The 23084-nt window shown below is 45.3% G+C and overlaps 1 protein-coding gene across 2 annotated transcripts in view; it reads right to left on the reverse strand.

The window, feature by feature from the left end:
• RDX (radixin) overlaps window positions 1-23084 on the reverse strand; it is a 95398-nt gene that overhangs the window by 9921 nt on the left and 62393 nt on the right. For both annotated transcript variants that reach the window (XM_030561241.1, XM_030561249.1), the window contains exons 5-10: window positions 20032-20306; window positions 14619-14702; window positions 14012-14158; window positions 12353-12449; window positions 10993-11156; window positions 6432-6562 (exon numbers count right to left, since the gene is read on the reverse strand). In XM_030561241.1, coding sequence (XP_030417101.1) covers window positions 6432-6562; window positions 10993-11156; window positions 12353-12449; window positions 14012-14158; window positions 14619-14702; window positions 20032-20306 — 898 coding nt within the window. The remainder of the gene's footprint in view (window positions 1-6431; window positions 6563-10992; window positions 11157-12352; window positions 12450-14011; window positions 14159-14618; window positions 14703-20031; window positions 20307-23084) is intronic.

Raw genomic sequence — 23084 nt, forward strand, 5'->3', positions numbered from 1 at the left:
ACATCCTGGTTGATATGAAAGGCCGACATCACTTTAGGGAGGAAGGCCGGATGTAGTCGTAACTGTACCTTGTCCTTATGAAACACTGTATACGGGGGGTCCACCATGAGAGGCCGAAGCTCGGAAACTCGTCTTGCCGATGTAATGGCTACGAGGAAGACTGTCTTCCAGGACAGGTACAGCAGTAAGCAGGTTGCTAGCGGCTCGAAGGGAGCAGTCATAAGTTTGGCTAGAACTAGGTTGAGGTCCCAAGTTGGGGCGGGGCGACGTACCTGTGGGTATAATCACTCCAAGCCCTTGAGGAACCTCGAAACCATGGGGTGAGAGAACACCGACTGGCCGCTCTTTCCTGGGTGGAAGGTAGAGATGGCCGCCAAGTGCACCTTCAATGAAGATACCGCTAGGCCATGCTGTTTTAGAGAGACCAGAGATAGTCCAGGATGGTAGGGACTGGAACCTCGGTGGGAATAACATTACGTTGGTCACACCAGCAGGAGAAGCGCTTCCACTTGGCCAGATATGTTAACCTAGTGGAAGGTTTCCTACTACCCAGGAGCATTTGTTGCACTGAGGCAGAGCAATGTAACTCAGACTGGCTTAACCACGCAGTAACCATGCTGTGAGGTGAAGAGACTGCAGGTCTGGGTGGTGAAGTCTGCCGTGGTCCTGAGTTATCAGGCCTGGGCAAAGAAGTAGAGGGATTGGGTTGGCTATCAAGAGGTTGAGCAACATGGTGTACCAGTGTTGCCTCGGCCAGGCTGGAGCGATCATGATGAGATGGGCTGACTCTGCGGAGCTTGAGCAGGACCCTGTGAACCAGCGGGAATAGTGGGAATGCGTAAAGCAGATGGCTCATCCAAGGTATCAGAAATGCGTCTGAGATCAAGCCCTGGGAGAGACCTTGGAAGGAGCCGAACGTCTGGCATTTCCTGTTCTCGCGGGAGGCGAAGAGGTCTATGCGGGGAAAGCCCCACTTCCGGAAAACAGAATGGATAACTTCCGGACGAATCGACCACTTGTGAGACAGGAAGGATCTGCTGAGTTGATCCGCCAGAGTGTTCAGAACCCCTGGGAGAAAAGACGCTACCAGGTCTATCGAGTGGGCTATGCAGAAGTCCCAGAGTTGAATAGCTTCCTGACAAAGGGGGGAGGAACATGCTCCTCCCTGCTTGTTTATGTAAAACATGGCCATTGTGTTGTCTGTGAACAATGAGACACAACGGCCTTGTAACTGCCCTTGAAACGCCTGGCATGCCATGCGGACTGCTCTCAGCTCCTGGACATTAATGTGCAAGGCCAGTTCCTGAGTTGATCAAAGGCCTTGAGTGCGGAAATGTTCGAGGTGGGCACCCCAGCCAAGAGATGACGTGTCCGTTGTCAGGGTCACTGAAGGCTGAGGCGGATGGAATGGCATCCCTGCACAGACCAGGGAAGGCGTCAACCACCAATCCAGGGAGCCTAGGATGTCCGAGGGGATCGTGAGGATCGTGTCTATACTGTCTCTGCCCGGGTGGTAAACCGAGGAGAGCCAAGTTGGAAGGGGACGAAGACGTAGTGTGGAGTGTTTGGTCACGAATGTGCAGGCAGCCATGTGACCCAGGAGGCCAAGACAAGTGCGAGCCAAAGTTGTCGGGAAGTTTTGTAGGCCTTGTATAATTGATACCATCGCCTGAAACCGAGGCTGTGGTAAGCAGGCCCTGGCGAGATTGGAGTCCAGAATGGCCCCAATGAATTCTACTCTTTGTGTGGGAACAAGAGTGGATTTTTCTATGTTGATCATCAGGCCTAGTCGCTCGAATAGGTCCATGACGGGTGACTTGGGTCTCGGAGGCCCCTCGAGTGAGCCAGTCGTCGAGATACGGGAAGACGTGTATCTGACGACGACGGAGGGAGGTGGCGATTACAGCCATGCATTTTGTGAATACCTGCGGGGCTGTAGAGGAAGGACTGTAAATTGGAAATGGTGATGGTTGACCACAAACCGGAGGTACCGTCTGTGCGGAAGGTAAATGGCAATGTGAAAATACGTGTCCTTCATATCGAGGGCAGCATACCAGTCTCCGGGATCCAAGGATGAGATGATGGTCGCCAGGGATACCATGCGAACTTCAACTTTATCATGAGCTTGTTGAGTCCTCGCAGGTCTAGGATAGGCCTGAGACCTCCCTTCACCTTGGGGATTAGGCAATAGCAGGAATAGAAACCCTTGCCCCTTGAGTCCTTCGGTACCTCCTCTATAGCTTCCATGGCAAGGAGCGTCTGTACCTCTTGCAAGAAGAATTGCTCGTGAGAGGGGTCCCTGAAGGACAAGGATGGGGGGTGGGAGGGGCAAAATAAACTGGAGGTGGTATCTGAATTCTACCATGCGTAGGACCCAACGATCTGAAGTTAGTTGGGTCCATGCAGGGAGGAAAAGGGAGAGAGGGTTGTAAAAAGGAGGGGAAGGATCCTGGGAAACAACCGGTATGCCGTCCTTGGGCGTGCCTTCAAAAGTTTGGTTTGGGTCCCGCGGGTGGTTTGGAGGGACCCTGATTCTGACCCCCTTGGGGTCCCGACTGCCGTCTGCAATTGCCTCAGCCACGCCTTCTGCCGAAGTCCTGTCGTGGCCTAGGCGGGGGGTAAGGGCGGTGAGGTTGGGGATGGAATGATCTGCGCTGAGTCATCGGTGTGTGCATCCCGAGTGAGCGCATGATCACCCTGTTACCCTTGGCTGCAAAGCATAAAGGACCAGTTTTTTCAGAAAATAAACCTTGGCCATTGAAGGGCAAGCCCTGTATTGTGTGTTGCAGTTCAGGTGGAAGGCCTGACACCTGAAGCCATGATATTTGCCTCATGACAATACCTGAGGCCAGAGTTCTGGCTGCGGAGTCTGCTACATCCAGTGAGGCCTGGAGAGAAGTTCTCGCCACCTTCTTCTCTTCCTCCAAAAGGGCAGCAAACTCTTGACGGGAGTCTTGGGGGACTAACTCCGTGAATTTTCCAACCGCCGCCCAGGTGTTATAGTTGTACCGGCTAAGCAGGGCTTGCTGGTTTGCCACCCTCAGTTGGAGGGCCCCCGCAGAGTATACCTTGAAGCCCAATAAGTCCATGCGCTTAGACTCCTTTGATTTTGGAGCCGGAGCTTGCTGGCCATGGCGTTCCCTTTCGTTGACTGATCGCACAACAAGGGAGCAGGGTGCACGTACAGGTACTCGTACCCCTTAGAGGGTACCATGTACTTCCGCTCAACTCCCCTGGCCGTGGGTGGAATAGAGGCTGGAAACTGCCAGATGGTATCGGCATTTGCCTGGATCGTGCGAATGAATGGCAAAGCCACTCTTGTTGGGCTGTCAGCTGACAAAATATCCACCACCGGGTCCCTCTGTCTCCGGGACCTCCTCCACCTGAAGATTCATATTCAGGGCCATGTGTCTCAGGAGGTCCTGATGTGCCCTCAGGTCAATTGGAGGAGGGCTCGAGGAGGAGGGCCCCACCACCGCTTCATCAGGAGAGAAGGAAGAGGAAAGGCCAGGGACAAGAGGGTCCTGCGCGGGCTCCTGTTCGTGGGACCTGAGAGTCTGTTGATTGCATGGGAGCTTCCTCCGTACCAGCAGGAGGGGGGCGGCTGACCGTCACGTCCGGCACCCGGTGTTCCAATGTTACGGAGCGTGATGGCACTGGAGGCGCACCTTGGGCTTGGTGATATGCCCAAGGTGTCCAAAATGACCACTGATGAGGTCTTGTTCTTGGGCCTAGGTCTCCTGGAAGACTTGGCTGGGCACATCTGAGTCACGGTCCTGTGCATAGGAAGCACTGTCCGCGCGAGATGACACCGATGTGTGTTGAGACGGCCACGGAAGAGCTGAAATGCCCTGGGAAGGGTCTCCATCTCTAAAAGATATCTCTCTGCGTCACCGGAGAGCGGTACTGGGTGGCATACCGGTACCGGGAACAAGACCAGGACCTGCAACCAGAGCGGTGCCGGGAGGTCGACTGAGATCGACACTTGATGTCTGGAGCGGCTGCGAGAGTCACGGTGCCGGGAATGGTGCCAGGAGCTGGATCGGTGCCGAGAGTACCGGGTCGGCGAATGGGACGCTGAACGGTGCCGCAAGTGCGACCGGTACCAAGATGGATAGCAGTGCCGGGACTGCGAGTGGCGTCGGGACCGAGATCGATGACAGGACCGAAAGCACCGGCGGGACCGCAATCGTGATCGATGCCTCTCAGCGGTGCCGACCGAGGATGGTCTCAGCAGGGCAGGCTTGCCAATCGATTGTATAACCTGCACCGGCGGTGCCGGGGGTTGAGGCAGCACAGACTCCATCAGCGCAATCAGCTCCCTCGCCATGGATGTGCTCTCCGGCATGGAGGGAATAGTGAGCTCAAAAACGGCGTGCACCGGGGAGCTTTCAGGCACCGGACTTGATGGCCCTGTGGGACCGGAATCAACGGTGCCGAAGCTGGTGGTGCCACAGCAGGTGTCGGTGCCGGGCGCTCCGACTTAGGCAGGAGCTCCGACTGTGGTGCGCGCAGCACAGAAGCAGAAGGAGTCTGTTTCTTAACCTGCGGGGAGAGGGAATGGTGCCGAGCAGACATCTGTGCCGGCAACAGTTGGTGCCGAGGGGCCTTAGCAGTACCAGTGTGATCCGGTGCCGAAGAAGCGCTTCTTCCTGGTGCGGACTGTCCGGTGCTCGGTGCCGAGGGCGGAGGAGTAAGAGCTGCCTCCATCAGGAGCTGTTTGAGACGAAAGTCCCGCTCCTTCTTCGTCCTCGGCTTAAAGGCCTACAGATCCGGCACTTATCCGAGAGATGGGATTCCCCAAGGCACTTAAGACAGGAGTCATGGGGATCTCCTGTTGGCATCGGCTTGTGGCAGGCCGAGCACGGTTTGAAGCCAGGTGAACCAGGCATGGGCACCGGTACTGAGTGCAGGGAAGGAGCTAATCCCCGAACCCTTGTCAACTATATACACTAACTATATTATAGAATGAATAAAACTAACTACAACTATAGAAATTATAACATATACACAAAAATATAAGAGAACTACGAGTAGCTAGGGAAGTGGAGATCAGCTAAGCCACGCTTCACTGTTCCAATGACCGACGCGGGTGGTAAGAAGGAACTGAAGGGCCGTTGGGTCGGCAGGGGTATATATCCGGGGCCATGGCGGTGCCACTCTAGGGGGCGACCCAGCTGACCCACCGAGTGTTGTTAGGATAAAAATCTTCCGATGAACATGCACGCGGTGTGCGCACACCTAACTGGAATCAATATGAGCAAGCACTCGAAGAACTGCCCCTGCCATCATCACACACCCCAACCCCCAACAGCTGTGAATGAAATTAACAAGGATGCCAGAAACAACTCCTAATCCCACAGGCTGAACCGTGGAGGGAACAGCTGAGTTTAAATTGTTTTTATGCAGGCAGCAGGCATCCTGGGCAGACTTCTCCCTCAGCCAGTTCCCCTGCTGCAAGCTAGAGGCGAGCCGCTGCAGCCACTGCTGAGTGCTGGGGGTGGAGCGGAAGCACGGAGCCTAGCCCCATCTGCAGCCTGGCTGGAGGAGGAGCGAGGACATGGAGAGAAAAATGTGACAGTGAGTTTTCACTTTTTCAGGCTTATTCCAATATTAAAGTTTTATTACAGACAGTACTGGTAGTAGTAGTTTTATTTTCTATATCTATGTCATGCAATGGGAGGGATCCATGAAGTATGTAGGAGAGGTGGGTTGCTTGCGATTAGAACATATGGGTAACAAATGTAAATTACTTTCACCCCTGCCTAAACCCCAGGACTCCCAGCCGCCTTTGCAGCTGGTAGCTCCAGGGTGATTTAAAGGGCCCCGGGCTCCCAGCTTCAGCTGGAGTCCTGGCCTTTTAAATCCTGATTTAAAAGCCCTGGGATTTAAAGGCCCCATCTCTTCTGGTAGAGGCTACGCCTCTTCTGGTTGAGGCCCCTCCTCCTCCTCAGCACTCCAGAGTACCAGTAAGTCCTTTAACTAACTTTCACCACTGGTAGAACTGCATGGTTGCACCTAGATGGGGTGAAGGTAGCGAAACCTATCCACAAAGGGGTGTCCTTGAGAGGAACTAAAAGGGTTCTGAAGTGCAGCTTGCCCTATATACCTATGACACAAAGATTCTACAAATGTGCAGCTAAGAACACAGAAAATTATACATCATTTTAAGTGAAATTATTCATTGTTTTAAACAATTCAACAGTACACAATTCAAGTGGCATATAATTCAACTTCTAAAAAAGATGCTGCAGTGTTTGAACTACAAATGTCAGTGAATGTTAAAATCAAAGCTGTATACAAAAATGTCCATTAATAACAATGTCATTAAGTTTTGTAATTTTTATAAACAATCCTAAATTATGGAATTAAACTATTCAACACTTCTGCAAGGATTGAAATAAAAGGGATTACATGATGAATGAGTTTACCTTTCTGGGCCTTCATTGTCTGTTCTTCAATTTGTCGTAAGCGCTCCATTAATTCTTCTTTTTCACGCTCTATTCTTTCCTTTTCCTTTTCCGCTATTTCCCTTTTTTTCTTCTCATTTTCTAATTGTGCTCTAAAAACACCAGTTAAACTCAATTGAAGTCATGAAACTTATTCTCAGTTCACAAAGATGTGTAAGCAAGAGCAGAATTTAGTACTAAATGTTTCAGATTCAGTTTATCCTACAAATAAGTGTCAATAACTCAGTTATAACATTATTGCAATCTGGAATATAGAAAGCCTCTTAACACAATAGAGCTTCAGAACCTGGCTTGACCAAGGCTTGACCAAGTTACATTCAAGGGTTTAGTGCTGTTATGGCCAAAGTTAAGATTTTCATTTCTGCTGAAAATCACAACTGTCCACTTCCTGGCAAACAGGTCTATCTGTGGGATGCCACATTGAAATATGTGGTGGAGTATAGTGGGATCTATCTCCCATTCGTGATCTTGTGAGAAATGTCTGCTTAGGACATCCACTGTATGCCCAAAAGGTAAGCTGCTGATCTGGTTTTGTATGCACCAATTCCAAAATCCCACTGCTTTGGCACAGAGGGAAGGTGATCTCACTCCCGCTTGGCGGTTTATGAAAAATATGCATTGACACATTGTCCATCGGGATCTTTATGTATTTGCCCCTAATCTGTGGGAGGAAATGGATACAGACATTTCTGACTGCTCTGAATTCCAACAAGTTGACGTGGAGAGTAGACTTGGGAGACTGCCATCTGCCTTGAACAGTGTTAGTGTCTAGATTAGCTCCCCATCCCAGTAAGGATGCCTCCTTATTACTGATGTTGGAGACGGCTGAGCAAAGAGGATCCTTGTGAAACCATTGTGAGGGTTCTTCCACCAGTCGAGGCATTTTTTGACTACTGAAGGCATGGAGAACAGTTTGTTTAAACTGTTTGCTTGGTGAGTACACAGTTCTGAGCTACCTGTGGATGCAGCACATGTGAAGCGTCCCATGATTTATTACAAAGGCGCCAGTCGCCATATGTCCCAATAGCTGAAAACAAGTTCTAGCCAATGTTTGAGGGCTGACTTGAACTGTAGTGACTAAAGTGGCCAGGGCTATGAACTTGTAAGAAGGGAGGAATGTTTTGGCTGTTACAGCATTGAGGTAAGCTCCTACAAACTCCAGTCGTTGTACTAGAGTTAAGGTGAACTTTTGGATGTTTAATTGTAATCCCAGTCTGAGAAATAGGTCTACAGCCCTGAGTGGCCATCGAAGCTTCATTGAAGGACTGCCCTTTGAGCAAGCACTCACTGAAATATGGGAAAATCAGAGTTCCTTGTTTGTGAAGATGAGCTGTTACCACAGAAAGAACTTTTGAGAACACTCTGGGCACAGAGTAGAGAACAAATGGTAGCATGATCGATGCCTCAAGCCCGAAGAACACTGCCTGGAGTCCAGGGACTGACACCGGGAACTCTGGCAGGCAAGCTGACCCATGTCCGGGGTCCAGTGTTCAGGCATGTTCTGAGGGGGCAACCCCTGTGGCGGGGAGCAGTGCTGCACTGATGGGGACCATTGAAAGGGTCCCAATGCAGGTTTACCCCTGGAACGGGGCACCTCACTGGACAGTATGGGCAGCACCGGCAGGCACAGAATGTCCTTAGTGGCCTGAAAAGGCCTCAGGTATGGATGGCACCACCATGTGTGAAGTGCCTCTGCTACTCCCCGAGGTGGGAGGAGGGTCTTGGAGTGGCTCAGTCATTCAGTGGGAGTCAGGGCCCGACCTCTGTCCAGAGGGGAAGAGCTGCCCTGTGTGGGTCCTTGCTTTCCTCCAGCTCTCTCCTTCCATTTACGGGACATAGGAGAATGTCTCCTCCCAGCCTCTCTTTGCCTTTTAGCCAGTACCAAGGATGGGAATCGGGGTCGGACTGAGACCGGTGCTGGCGGCATGCTGCGCACTGAGGCCACGGTGCTATGAGCAGAGTCTGATACGGTCAGCTCTGAGGCTAGTGCAAAGGTTGACTCTGCAAGGAGCATTTGGAGACAAATGCCCTGCTCCTTTTTGGTCCACTGTCTGAAGCTCTTGCAAATAAGTCACTTAACACTAACATGGGTTTCCCCTAACTTGATGATTACCTGTCCTGTTCATTCCCTCTGAAGCACCTGGCATCAGCCACTGACAGAAGACAGGACACTGGGCTAGATGGACCATTGGTCTGACCCAGTATGGCCGCTCTTATGTTTAATCAGTCAAATCTAGTGTTTTGAAATTGTGGGTTGTGAGGTTGATGCCCGAGAAGCTGTTGGCCTCTTCTTCTGGAACCATTCCACTTATGTTCAGGTTCATAATGATTCTGGGAGGGATCAGATCTCTCTGCCACCTGGGACCTATCAAAATTTCTTTTTTGTGTAAATTTTCAGAGAGAGCACAAGGTGGCTCTAAAGCACAGTTGGCTCTCTGTGATGATCACCTGGCATTGCTTCTTCTGGTTTGTTGGAAGATGCTCAATAAAGGCATTTAACTTTGAATGGTTAGTATAGCTGTATTTCACCTTGAGGATTTGATAATGGGCAATCCTAAATTGTAAGGTAGCCGATGTGTAGGACTTACAGCCAAATAAATCAAGATGTGTTAAATCTTTATCATACGGTGTCAATTTAGCCTGGTGTTCTCAGCCATGTTTATTCACAGCATCAACCACAAGAGAGTTGGGGGATGGGTGCGAAAAATAAAAATTCAGAGTCCTTGGACAGAACACAATTTTTTGTCTGTCCTCTTATAGGTGGATGGTACTGTGGTTAGGAGATGCCCAATTATTTTTTCAGGGTCTAATAAGGCCTCAGAAACAGATAGTGCAATGCGGGCAGATGATGAAGTATGCAGAATATCACATAATTTATGTGGAACTCTTTAACCTCCACCAGTGGAATTTGCAAGGGGGCCATTATCCTTTTTAAAAGGCCCTGGAACTGCTTAAAATCATCAAACAAGGACGATGGAGAAGGCATGACAGCTTCATCTGAGGAGGAAGAACAGATATTAGTTGTAGGGGCAATCTCTTTGTCTAATCTTGCTTCCTGCCCCTCCAAGATCTCCTCTTGTGGATCAGGAACCTTAGACAGAGAGGCGGGGGGGGAGGGGCGGGGGAAATGTCTGCTCTTCTCCTGGCAAGAAAAACTAGGGGCCCTGGAGAATTGCTGTTTGGGTTCAAGGGTCACAGTATGGCTACTGAGGTGGTATATAAGGCATGGGTGCAGGCACCCAACTGTCTCCATACCAGCATGGTGGAGCGCATCTCTCACGAGGATAGTCCAACACCTTAGAGGTCTCAGGAAAGCAAGTTCCTTGATAATGGAAGGGAAAGCCCCAGCCAGAAATGTAAGAAAATGATTAAAAGTCCCCATCCTCCTCCTCCTCATCATCTTCCTCTTCACTTGGTAGAGATAGGTATAAACTCCATCAGTAACGGGCAAATCTCTGGGAATGAGAAGTGACTGGTACTGGGAATGGGTTGGTGCCAAACAGGGGAGATTTGAGTGTTTGTTACTACCCAAGTCCCAAGAAAATCAAAACTCCTGCAGTACCAAAGAGCATATGGTACCGATGAGGCAAGTTGGGCAGAGGTAACTGTGGCAGAAGGCACCGACAGTACCAAAAGGTCTCACGTTCTCCGATGAATGACCAGAAGGTGTCAGTCTGGTCTTTTGTGGAGCTGAAGTGCTGGGTACTGAGGTCCTAGTAGACTCTGTCAGTACCAATTTAGAAGAGCTGGTCATCTTCTCTCTGCCACTCCTATCACCTGATGGCACAGATCTTCCTGAGCTGGAACCCCTAGAGACCTTACACTTGCTGGTGGTCACAGTACCTGCAGCCTTGTCAGAAAATCAGTAGGTGCCAAAATGATTGTCTGAATCTGAGACCATCTCTTTGAGGTGGATTCTCTATCCAGAAGACTTGAAGACCACTTTCTAGAGTCTTTTTGAGAGGATCCCAAAGATTTCCTCTTCAATGCTCTAGAAGCGTGCTGTATCGAGGAGGTTTAAGTGATTGACCTGTTTGAAGACCATTGTACGGAGGGGAGGGGGGCAACTGGCTGAAACTAACCCTCCATCATAAGGAGACAGTTTAAGTTTCTGGTTCTTTCTGGTTTCTGGTTCTTTAAATTTCAGGCAGAAATTACACTTTTGGGGAACACGACTCCCCAAGACAACGGACACACTGACTGGGACAGCCTCTCAGCACAAAAGGCAACTTTTAAACCCAGGAGAATCAGGCATGCCCTCAGCATATCCTAAAATCTGCTATCTGAGGTGCAAGCGCACGGAGAGTGAAGCACCCATAGAAACACTACTTGTCAAAGAAAAGGTTTTCTATTAAAGCCAGATGAGCCATAACAATCCATGATCTAATTTACATATTCAGAAGTGGACAGGCAGAGTTTTGCCTTCTGGAACCCCAGGTACTTTGTGATTCCATGGCCATGTTCTTGCAAAATGCTTTAGATGTACTTTATTCTGGTTCACAGAAGATTGTTAATGTCATACCTTTCCAACTGTTTCTGATGTTTCTCCTCTCTAGCTTGGGCCTTCATCTGTTGCACTTCAATTGTATCAGGCTTTCTCCTCCTCATGTACAGTTCATGATTTCCCATGCACAGTGCCAAAATCCGCTTATTAATTCTCAGACGAGGTGCATAAAAAACAAAATCCTAGCAACAAAATATTTTAAGTTTAATTAAAGTGCAGCTCTTAGAGTCAAAAAATCTAGAATTTAAGCTAAAATCAATACGTTATATGTTTGGATTTGTAAGATTAAATAAAATTTTACCGCAAACTTGACATTTATCTCTGGCCAGTGCAATGGCAGAAACCTACAGCAGTGTTCCCCAAATGATGTCTCCCGATCCCCACAAGTGAGCTGAAGGAAGATTATAAAATGAGTCATGGGCCTGGCATAGAAAGGAGACCCAGGGGATGAGGGGAAAGTGATCCTACTCTGCACTCACCCTACAATGGAAGCTCCTGTCCTACATGGCTGGGCTCAGCTCCCCGCTCTGGCCATTGCAACCTGATCTACAGGGTCACAGCGCCACTCAGTTTGGCCCAGCCACCCCTCCACTGTGAAGTGAGTGTGGGTTGGATCTGCTTTCCGACTCAAACCCCATGGGCCTCCCCTCTGCACTGGGCTGGTATTAGGGTTGTGGTGCCCCCTTCATAGGGACAAGGAGAAGGATGCTGGCCTATGATTTTGGAACCTCAACCCTCAAATTTGGACCCTGGGTGAAAAACACACACACACACACACACACACACACACACACACACACACACTCTCTCTCTCTCTCTCTCTTAAAAAAAGCAGTTCATCAGTCACCTTAGTAAGAAGTTTGGGAACCACTGATCTACAGGACTACCAATCGAAAGAACTATCAATTTCATGAAAATGGTGGGAGAATATTTATTGTTTACTTTAATATTTCGGCTAATTCATGAAGTTTCATTTTGTGCCCCAACCTATACTTCAGAAGGAAGATGCTGCAGTGGTGGACAGCAGCAAAAAGTTGTAAGAAAACTTTAAAGTTACATATCTGCTTTTTTCTTGTACAGCAGCTGTCCAACCTGCACTAGTAAATGTATTAGTGGAAAAATATCCAAAAATCATCCAAACAACATCCAAAATGTGGATAATACAAGATAAAAATTGCATATTCTCTATACTTTAAAATGAACATTTTTTTGATTACCAGTTATTCCACAACTGAGACGTCTAAGTAATTAAGAGAGGTCCTTGGTGCCATTTTACACAGCAGAAAAGGGCTATCGCTTATGCAAAAGTGTCAGAGCAAGTTAGATCATATTTAAAATCCTCATACCTAAAGAAAAATATCCCACAGACTTTACTTACAGGGGCCTTTTTGTCAATTGGTTTTATGACAAACTTTTTGTCGTTAAATGAGATGTTTCTGATTTCACTCCAAGGGAAACCAATCTTGGGTGTCAACCTTCGAAAAACAAAACAAAACCAAAAAAGCTATTTTTTAATCAAAGGCACAAATATATGTATTTCCACCAAATATTTAAATCCATCTTTATTAACTTTGTATTGTTTTTTCAGTCACCCATTATATGTTATGGTTTCATTACCAACTAGTTAATGAAGGAATGATAAATAGTTAACAGATGTTTAAATTAAATGTTTAATTGTTACAGATAGTTATACAGCGTAGGGAGTCAAAAGTTGCCTTATAACTAACTATAGCACCTTCTACTCACATGCTCATATCCTTCAATCTTTAACACATACTATTCGTGTTATAAGCCTGGTACAAAAATCAATAATTTATTGATCCTTTATAAACAATTAGAAGTACACTTTTTATAATATGAGTGACTGTTTTCACAAAAGAAACACTCAAAAGTCTGTCACTATAACAAAGACAGAAGTTAAATCACCTTCCTTAAGTAATTTTGCATTTTGATTAAAGTTAGCTGTGCAATTTGAGTTGCTACACTGATTCCCATAACTCAATCTAAACTTCATCCCCTGCATTGTTTTCAGTTAAACATTCGGATATAATTGTTACCAGAAATAGTTGGAACATGTTGTGCATTACATTACATCAATGATGAATATTTTTCTCAATTGGACTAGAAGTCTTTTCCATTTATATTACAGTATCACAATTACAAACATTAGCAGCAGTTAGCAAATGAAGATGTATTTCAGAACATCAGAAAGGAGTATTTCTTTCTATTTCAACACCCTAAATGAATATTTCCTCCAACTCTTAGAAGCTACAATGCCATCTAATGGCAATATAGGTTTGCCAGGGAAACTCTCAGGGACTACATTTATTAGTTTGAAGGCATGTATTTTGAATGTAGATGGTATTGGCTATCTGATGCTGAGTTCACAATGTTCAAGTTAGAAAATTCATGATGACTTTCTTTGCTAGTATCGTGATTCTTAAGGAGTTATTTTATTATATATTCTTTCCATATCTGAAGTGATGTGGAAGAGAACAAAGGAGAAATGGGTGGACAGGAAGCTTTTCTGACCTCCTAAACAGAACAAGAAGTTTCAATCTATTAACAGTTTTCGTTGAAGAATAAAAAAATTACACTCCGTACCAGCGCAGCTTTGTTCTATAAGCTGTGCTTCTAATTGCAGCTATTACAAATAAAATGTTTCCTATTTTAAAAGAGTTCTTCCACTTCTGCCATACTAATACGATATGGTCATTGTTCTTACTCTCACTGAAGCCAAGACTGGGAAGCACAGAGAGCATCCATACAAAGAAAACTTTGTAAGCCACATCTTCAAAATGTGGAAGTCCAAATTGAAACCCACAAAATGGGAGTAAATTCCCCTTTAGTTGGAGAGGAATTCAAAAACCTCCACAAGAGAATTTTTCTTCCAATTTTCTTTCTCGTGTTATTTAGTCTGCAACATATTTGGGACAAAATTGTCTCTTATTACATGTATGTACGCTGCCTAGCACAACAGGGTCCTAATCTCTGTTCAGACACTATTATTATAATAAACATAATAAAAACAACTTACTTGTCATCGTGCTCATAAATATTCAGACCCAAAGCATCAACCCCTAGCCACAATTCAGTCCCCTTTTTATTCTTTATTTCAAAGTAGTTGACTCCATACATTTCCAGATCTTGTGCAATCTTGAGGTACTCCATCACAGAATCTTCCCTGATGAGAGAAAATAGCGGAACTAAGACAAATGAAAAATAAATGATGTACATGAGTGGAGAAACTAAAGAATGCCTAAATTTGACACTTCAAGTTAATAATTTTATTTAATTCCTCTTGAGGAATTCATCTGGAATTCTATCCGGGTACTTATACAGCTGCCATCACCATAGTATCAAGTTTCTCACAATCATTAAATTTTATCCTCAAACACCACTGTGAGCTAGGGAAGCATTACATCCATTTTACAGATGGGGAATGGAGGCACAGGGTAGATAACTAACTTGTCCAACATCACACACCCAAGTCTAGTGCCCTATCCACTAGGCCATTCTTCCTATCTAACGTAGATGGGGGGGGGAAGGAGGGAGTGTTAAACAAAACCAAAATAATTTGAAATACCCCCCCACACACACACACACAAAAATTAAGCTACAAGGGACAATTTCTGCATAATTACCTTAACATCCCTCTGTGTTCTTCATGCCAGTTCTGTATTCTTTCTTCCCACTGTTCTTTTGTCAGTTTGTGCTGTTCTAGAACACTGTCAATAAAAGAGGCTGCTATGAAATTAAACTGACAAATTACAGAAATAAGTACACAATAACCATAAAATACACAAATAGGTTCAGGTATAGAGCTTATAACAAATACATAATAATATTTATGCCAAATAAAAAAATTGAACAGACTCAGGGTAAAATATTTAACTGGCATTTTCATTAATAAACACTTTATACAATTTGATTTTCAAAGTACTCCAAGAGGTCTAAATGCGTGAAATAAATCACTAGAGGGAAAAAAACCACTGCAGTTTCAGTTTTAACAATAGTTTTTAAACTTTCACTGTGACACAAGCCAATACCTACCCAAACACATTCATACATAATTTTAATTCATAGCTTCAGCAATTTAAATCTGTAGGATAACAATACTATGTTTGAAAACGAACTAGACAAAATACAGAATCACAGAAAACTTTCCAACTCCTGTAGCATGAATTAAAGAACTTCTATACACCCACAAATACACTCAAACTTTTCAGTTTATTCTTAGAACTAAACCAACAGTTCTGCTGTTAGTGGGAAGAGAATGTGGGGTTACTTGCAAAAGAAACAAGAATAGGTTTCAGGATTTAAACTAAAAATGTCACAAGCAGTTTTTAAAACATAAAGTTTGCTCATGTTAGCTATAGCCAGGGACATGTGTTTCAACCTGTTAGAACGTATCAGAATAGTACAGCAACATGACCTGGTATAGCAGCACAAGAAACCAAGTGCACAATATAAGGAATTGTTTGTTTATATTAGTTAGTTACTAAGATTAAAAATTGTTTGTATGTCTTCTTAAAGTTAAACTATGGAAAGTTCTCTCTCACTTTTAGTCCACGTAGCTAACTTTTTTTTAACATTCCCGTAGAAACTGTTTTAAAGGGTGACTGGTCAGACAAGGGAGTGCAGAAGTGATCTTACTTAAGAGATCAATTGAGTTCCAGCTCTTCCTTATTGTTGACAAAAGTAACATTTACTACCTTTTCCCCCCCCCTTTCTAGCACCATTCAACAATGGGTGAGTGAACTGGATTCTGTTTTGCCTCATACACCAATAATTTAATTCATACAATACAATTCAAGGACAGACCCTTGCTGGTGACAATACAGAAGTGAGAATAAAACAGAACTTGACCACAATACCCAGGGCAGAGTTTCCAGTGCTGGCTGTTAAAAAGTACATCTGAACTTAAGACAAACAGGATGTCTGAATTCTAAATTAAGCATATTTCAGCAGGAGCTCATCTACAGACAAAACTGATACAAAACAATCCAATTACCACAGTTTTTTTTAAAGTACCATACTTTAAAGTCTGAGTAGTAAGTTTGTCCAAGCTATAGTCTTGTACAAAATAAACTTTAACATACTCAAACTTGCTTTTCTTTTTGAGAAAGGTTTTCAATATTAGAATATTTAAAACGGTCAGATAAGTATGTGCTGAGACTCCTAGGGACTACTGAAATACATACACACCAGGTCTCTATTGTGCAAGGCACCACACACACACACACATGCACGCAGGTGCGCACACACACACACAAAAGCTCTGCCCCAAACAGCTTTCAATTTAAGTAACAGATCTTTACTACAGTGTGCTCCAGTCGTGGCTATTCTTATTATGCTTGCAAGACACTTTCTGTTAAGTTTCTGGTTTTTACATGCTGACATAAACACTAGAATTTCATGTTTAGGTCACAAGGTTTCCATCACAGTGATCTCTTCCCCAAAACAAATTTGTTTGTAAAAATTAAAGCAAAATCCAGCCAGCTGATTTTGAATTATGGGAAACTGAAAGCAACTTTAGCTACTTAAAAAAGATCCTTTTACTTCTTCAGGGGAAAAAAATGATTTGGAAAATAGAAGCATTTGAAAACTGAATTCTGGGCATGGACAATATATTTTATTAGGTCAAGAGATAAACAACTGGATGCATTGTGCACACACCTATTTAAGCATACACTTTTCAAATCTATTTAAGATGGCAGCAGTCTGATATTTTTACTTACTGTCTCTCAACATACAACCTCCAGCTCTCCAACAACCTTCTTATCCCTACCCTTTCAAAATGTAAGTGGGGCACACATAGGCAGTAGGTTGTTTTCTTTTGCCCTTTAAAATTATCTGAAACCATAAATGGTTTATATAGCTTAAGAGTCTAAAAAGTACAGGGAGACAAGCAGTCCCTTGTCATTGTCTTTAAGTCTGGCCTTGAACTTAACACAAAATCTGGAGAAACCCATTATAGTACATACAGAGAAGAAGCATGAAATTCCTTGACTGTGCCAATCTGGCCAAAAATATCCTAGGTAATCACTGAAATCTTGCAAGTGAGCAGTCCTAGTAGCTCCATATTTTCTAGGTTGAAACTACTATTTATTAAGAACAGAAAGCCTAAAATTAGACAGACACGCTTGGTTTCGTTTCACAGGCCCATTTGGCATTGCCCTCTCATACCATACTTCCGTTGCTTGCTCTAACACAATTTAAAGTTTCCACAAACTTTAATAGCAGAATTCATGTAAATATCATTTGAAACTGGCCGCTCAAGAGAACAAAGCGGGCAGAGTAAAGGGATATTGAGAAACATACATACCCGTGATAATGTCACACAAACATGTAACTAAAAATAAACCCTGGCTTGATTGTTGATTAGCCAACTGAACTCAGATTTTTATTCACCTTACAGCTTGTAGCACTCTCCTGTCCTCCAATTTGGTGGCATGAACAGGAACATTATCTCCAAGTACACACTTGTTTACTGCACTGTTTTAGGTAGAAGTAGTAAGAATCTGCCTGTGCTACATATACACACAAAGAGCATTAACATAACTGTATATTATATTATAGTTATGGGCATTCATGTTCTAATACTTTTTGATTGCTACTATGTACAGGAAAACACAATGCTATAGTCATGCTCAGAAACCATATTATAATCTCGATTTTAACAGGCCCTAAATTTTTAGGTAGGATGCCAGGAGAAGAACATCTCTTCTTTTAGATTGTTAAACTTTGTCTAGCCTTGTGTTTTTATGAGAAAGCTTTTAGATTTCGTTGGAAAAATATGTTTTTATATAAGTGTTAAGTAACTTCATGTAATTTACAAAAAAGGGGAAGAAGTACCAGAATAAATCAAAAATTTCAAGACGTAAAATAAATGTGAAATAACGAAGAGAGTCAGGCAAATTGATTTTTTCAGTTCACTGGTAGTTCTGAAAAATGAGAACAAGTATTCTGTTCAGCTCAAACAATCAAAAAAAACTGTGGAACATTTTGATGAATCAAAAACATCTGTTTTGAGGAGACTGAAACATTGTCATTCTGAATAACTACGAGTTGCCACTATGAATTACTCCTGAGGTAATTCTGCGCCAAAAAAAAAAATTGCACACAATATTTTAATATTCTGCAAACTTTATTTGTCAAATGTGGAAGCTCCACCATGGCATTGGGGAGCACAGGCCACACAGAGGTAGGAGATCACTGTGCAGCTCTCCCCCAGGACAGGGACTCAGCTGTGAGGCTGCACCCAACCCTGACACAGCGCAAGGACCAGGCCTGCCCCTCTGTGACAGGTGCACCAGGTATGGGCAGGCAGGCTCAGCAAGGCAGGATGCAAGTGTGGAGGGGCTTAGTGTGGGGGGATCCAGGTGTGGGTTGAGAGGGTTCTATGTGGGGCAATCTAGGCACAGGCAGCTCAGTGGGGGATCCAGGTGTGGGGGAGATCCGGATGCACAGGAGCTTGTTGGGAGGTTCTGGGTGCAACAGTAATGGGACTCTGCATAGGAGTCCAGGTGAAGGTGGTTGGGGCTCAGGGAGGGGTGGAGTACAGATACTGGGGGAGTGGGGAAGGGATCCAGGTGGCTCGTCAGGGTGGTCTAGGTGCAGGGGGAGTGAGGCTTATCAGGAGGGAGTTCTGAATGCAGGGGAATGAGGCTCGGTAAGACAGTCTGGATATGAGGGGGGTCAGGCAGATGGGGAGCAGCTCCCTGTACAGGGATCCCTCCCCCTGCAGCTGAGGAGCGATGGGTGCAGAAAGTGGGGGGTGGAGGGAAGGGAAGTTTGCAGAGCATCCTGTAGCAGGGGGAGAAATCTAGGGATGGGTCTGACTGGCTCCAGATGCCATGCAGGGAAAGAGGAAATCCCATCCTCCCCAGCCCAGCCAGGACTAGCAGCTGAGCCCAGCGCAAAGGTAAGAGCCACCAGCTGGGTCTTCCCCAGTCCCACGCTGTGCCCCACAGTGATTTGCCTCTCTGTTAGCTGCTCTGGGTACCCAAAACATACTTCTGGGGAGGGTTGCCTGACTGCTCTTGTGGCTTCCTTTTGCTTCCCTCTCAGAAAATCATTTTTCTGAGGGGAAGCAAAGAAATCTGTGAGAGAGACAAATTCTGTGCATGCGAAGAATTCCCCCTGGAGTATATGAACAATAATACATAGTTACTGGGCTAGGGAAAGGGTCAGAATATCTGTAGGCTGATGGTTAAGGCACTCACTTAAGATGGGGGAGAAGTTCACATCGCTGCTTCAAGAACTACTCTATTTTTAGAAAGTGAAGCAGCTTCAACAGGAGAGGCAGAGAGACCAACGCTAGCAAATTCCATAGCTAAGTGGCTAGAGCACTCTCCTACAATGTAGGAGACCCACATCCACATCAGGCAGAGGAGGGATACAGGTCTCCTACATCCCAGGTGAGTGCCCTAACATTGGGCTAAAAGTTATAAGGTGGACATCACCATCATTTTCTGAATGGTGTCTAGTCCCCTTTCAACATTTTTTGGCACATTCATATCAAATTCACTAGTAGTTTCAGGTCTACCAAAACTTATTATTTTGGCAAATAAACTATTCAAAATATTTTGCCCAGCTCTATTAAGGAATCCACACTAATTAGCGAACTGGATGGTTCCAATATTTATTCACAGAAGGCATTGATTTCAGAGAAGAGGTAGGAATGTGCATTATATACCATTTTAATATTAACTCATTGGAACAGAGAGGAAGTTGCTTGACTAAATATGTGCAATTACCTTAAGACAGAGCTAAAGAGTTACAAAAAAATTCAGTTCTCACGAGGACTGTACAGTTCTGATGCCTACTCTTCACTATTCAAAGCCCAAATGATCTCCTCCTTCACTCTTAAATTTCACCAATGAAACAAACACTCACTTCAGAGAACCGCCACCACCATATGGCTTAACATTAAAGAGAAGATCAGTTATAATACTGAAGAAACTGATACTCAGATTTAAAAGCTAAGAACATTTTTATTAGCACGTTTACAACTCTGCAGCATCCATATAGCAGCTGCAGTTTCCCACTTACCGCTGGGGGAGAAGTCTGTCATTGGCCAAGTAGCCTAGTTTATGAATCTCCTTATTGTAATCTCCATACTTGGCTTGGACAGCATAGGAAGCCAGTAGAACTGCAGTTTCAGGTGGACAATAGATTTCATCATTTAAAATGGCTTCTTTGACTTGCAGGAAGAACAGTCTCTGAGTAATTTCCTGAATTAACTCCTCAGATACATCCTCAGGAAAAAACTTAGCCCTGAACTTAAACTGTAGAGGATTTTCTTTCCTTACATCTTGCTGTGTTACCTGCAAATATAAATGAAAGACTTTAAAGGAGCTCTATATAGTGTTTAGTGTATTTACTTCAGTAGCAATCAATTAACTGGCAATAACACAGAGTAATCCAACTCTTCCTGGCAATCCAATTAGCAGCAATGACTAAGGCTCCCACAAGTCATGGATTCTGTGACTTTCCATGACCTTTGTGACTTCTGCAGCAACCCATGTGGCTGGCCCAGGAGCCACCTGAGCAGCTCAGGCAACCCGATGGCAGTCGCACTGGCTGCTGCTGGGGCAGTCTCGGGGCCTCCCTCCAGCCCGCAGTAGCAGGCGTTTGGGGGTGGGAGGGCTCAGTGGTGGGGATTCGGGTGCACGGCGGTGCTTACCTGATGGGGCTCCCCGGAAGGGTGACAGGAACTCCACTCCCTCAGCTCCTATCTCCACGTGGTGCATCCACCCGCAAACACCACCCCTGCAGCTCCCACTGGCCGTGTTTCCAGCAAATGGGAGCTGCAGAACCAGGGTTTGGGATTGGAGCAGAGGTAGCACATGGAGCTAGGAGCTGGAGGCCGCCGCTCCCAGGAGCCGTGTAGGGAACCTGCCCCAGTCCAGGCAACCCCTCCTCCCAGCACCCGTGTTCTCCCCAAATACCCATGGCACCCCCCGAGGCATACCCCCCAACTCCCCAAGTTTTAGTCAGAGGTATATAGTAAAAGTCATGGACAGGTCACGGGCCGTGAATTTTTGTTTTCTGCCCGTGACCTGTCCATGACTTTTACTAAAAATACCGTGACTAAAATGTAGCCGTAGCAATGACTTGTGAGTCACACAGCACTATGAATAATTTACACTTAATTAGGCAAACATAACAGCTTTCAAAGACTACTCAAGGCCTCATTAAATTTACTGGAGGCTCGTGGTAATTTTAGTTTCTCACCATGATTTTTTTTTCAAATTATCATTTTTACAACGTATATAAAACAAAACCTACAGAAGTCACAGAAAAGTAATGGACTTGGCTGCACTGCAATTTCAAGAGACAGGTTCCCTTCAGCAAGAAGAAGTTACTCACCCTGTGCAGTGACTGAGGTTCTTCGAGATGCATGCCTCTGTGGGTGCTCCACTTCAGGTGTTGGTGCATCCCTGTGCATTTGATCGGAGAATTTCAGCAGCAGTGCCTGTCCAGGTCACACATGTGCGGTCCCCGTCTCGCGGTAACCTGACCCCCACAGTTCCTTCTCTACTGTAGAGCCGGAATTTGAACTCCAAAGTAGAGGGGAGGAGGGGCAGATAGTGGAGCACCCACAGGGGGACACATCTCGAAGAACCTCAGTTACCACACAGGGTGAGTAACCTTGTCTTCTTCGAGTGATGTCCCTATGGGTGCTCAACTTCATGTGACTGTAAAGCAGTGCCCCACGTTGGATGGAAGGGGCTTCAGAGTTGCATGAGTGAGTGTAGACAGCACTGTTAGCTCTAGCAGTGCATTCAAACTTGAGCGCTGAGTGATTGCATAGTGTTTAGAGCATTTGGTAGTGGAGACAAACAGCCTTGGAGACTTTCTGAAAGGCTTAGTTCTACTGAGGTAGAACTCTAGTGAGAGTCTAATGCCCTGGGTATATAGTCCTGAGTCCTATGTGATCTTGTGAGGTTTGGGAAATTATACAGGGGTGGATTGGTTGATTTATGTGGAAGGATAAAAATATTTTAGATATAAATCTCAGATGTGGTCTTAGGGTGACCTTGTCTTTGGAAAAAAAATGGTAGAAGGTGGGTGAGCCATTAGAGCCCCTAACTCACCCACATGGCAGGCTGATGTAATGGCTACTAAAAATGCTACCTTCATTGACAGATGTATCAGATAGCATGTCTCTAAAGGTTTGAATGGATCCCCAGTGAGGCAGTATTATACCAGGTTTAAGTCCCACGGCAGTGTGGGTGCGCGTACTTCAGGGTAAACATTCTGTATGCCCATAAGAAAGCGTTTGGTAATCCAGTGCACAACGACATGCCATCAATCTTGTGATGGAAGGTGTTAATAGCTGCAAGATGGATTTTGATCAAACTAGTGGATAGTTCCAAGTTTTTTAACTTCAAGATGTAGTCCAATATCCAGAGCAGAGGTGTGGAAATTGACTTGCTTGACTTGGCACCACATAGCGAACGTCATCCATTTTTGAAGGTAAGTCTGGCGCATGGCTGACCTCCTACCGTTTGGAACAGGTTAAACAAGTATTACTGAACAGGCTAGTTTGTAATGATGGAACCATGTAGGAGTCATGCCCTCAGGTGCAGTATTTCCAGGTTCTGATGGTGGACTTGCCAATCATTCTTCAACAGAAGGTCCGGCTGGAGTGTGCGTGGTGCATATAGTGCCACCTGCAGCAGGAAAGAGTACCTAATCTGTCTGGGACATGCTGGGGCTATCACTATGACTTTCGCTTTGTCCATTCATATCTTGTTTACTACCCTCAATAATATGGTATCAATGGGATCACGTATAGAAATGGCACTTCTCATTTGAGAAGGAATGCATCCCCCAGTGACTAGGGTCCCAGAACTGCTCTCGAGCAGAACTGTAGGCACTTGTGGATCTGCAATGTTGCAAAGAGGTCGACTGATGGGGTCCCCACTGTTGAAATATGTTCTGCAGGACCATGTCGTTTAGCTCCCATTTGTGATTGTGAGAAAATTCCCTGCTTAATGTAGCCACTCTAATGTTCTGACAGCCTGGCAGGTAGGAGGCTGAGAAATTGATATTGTGTCAGATACACCAATTCCACAGTTACATGCCTTTGATGCACA

This window comes from Gopherus evgoodei, chromosome 1 (genome assembly GCF_007399415.2).
Source record: "Gopherus evgoodei ecotype Sinaloan lineage chromosome 1, rGopEvg1_v1.p, whole genome shotgun sequence".
Taxonomy (NCBI): Eukaryota; Metazoa; Chordata; order Testudines; family Testudinidae; genus Gopherus; species Gopherus evgoodei.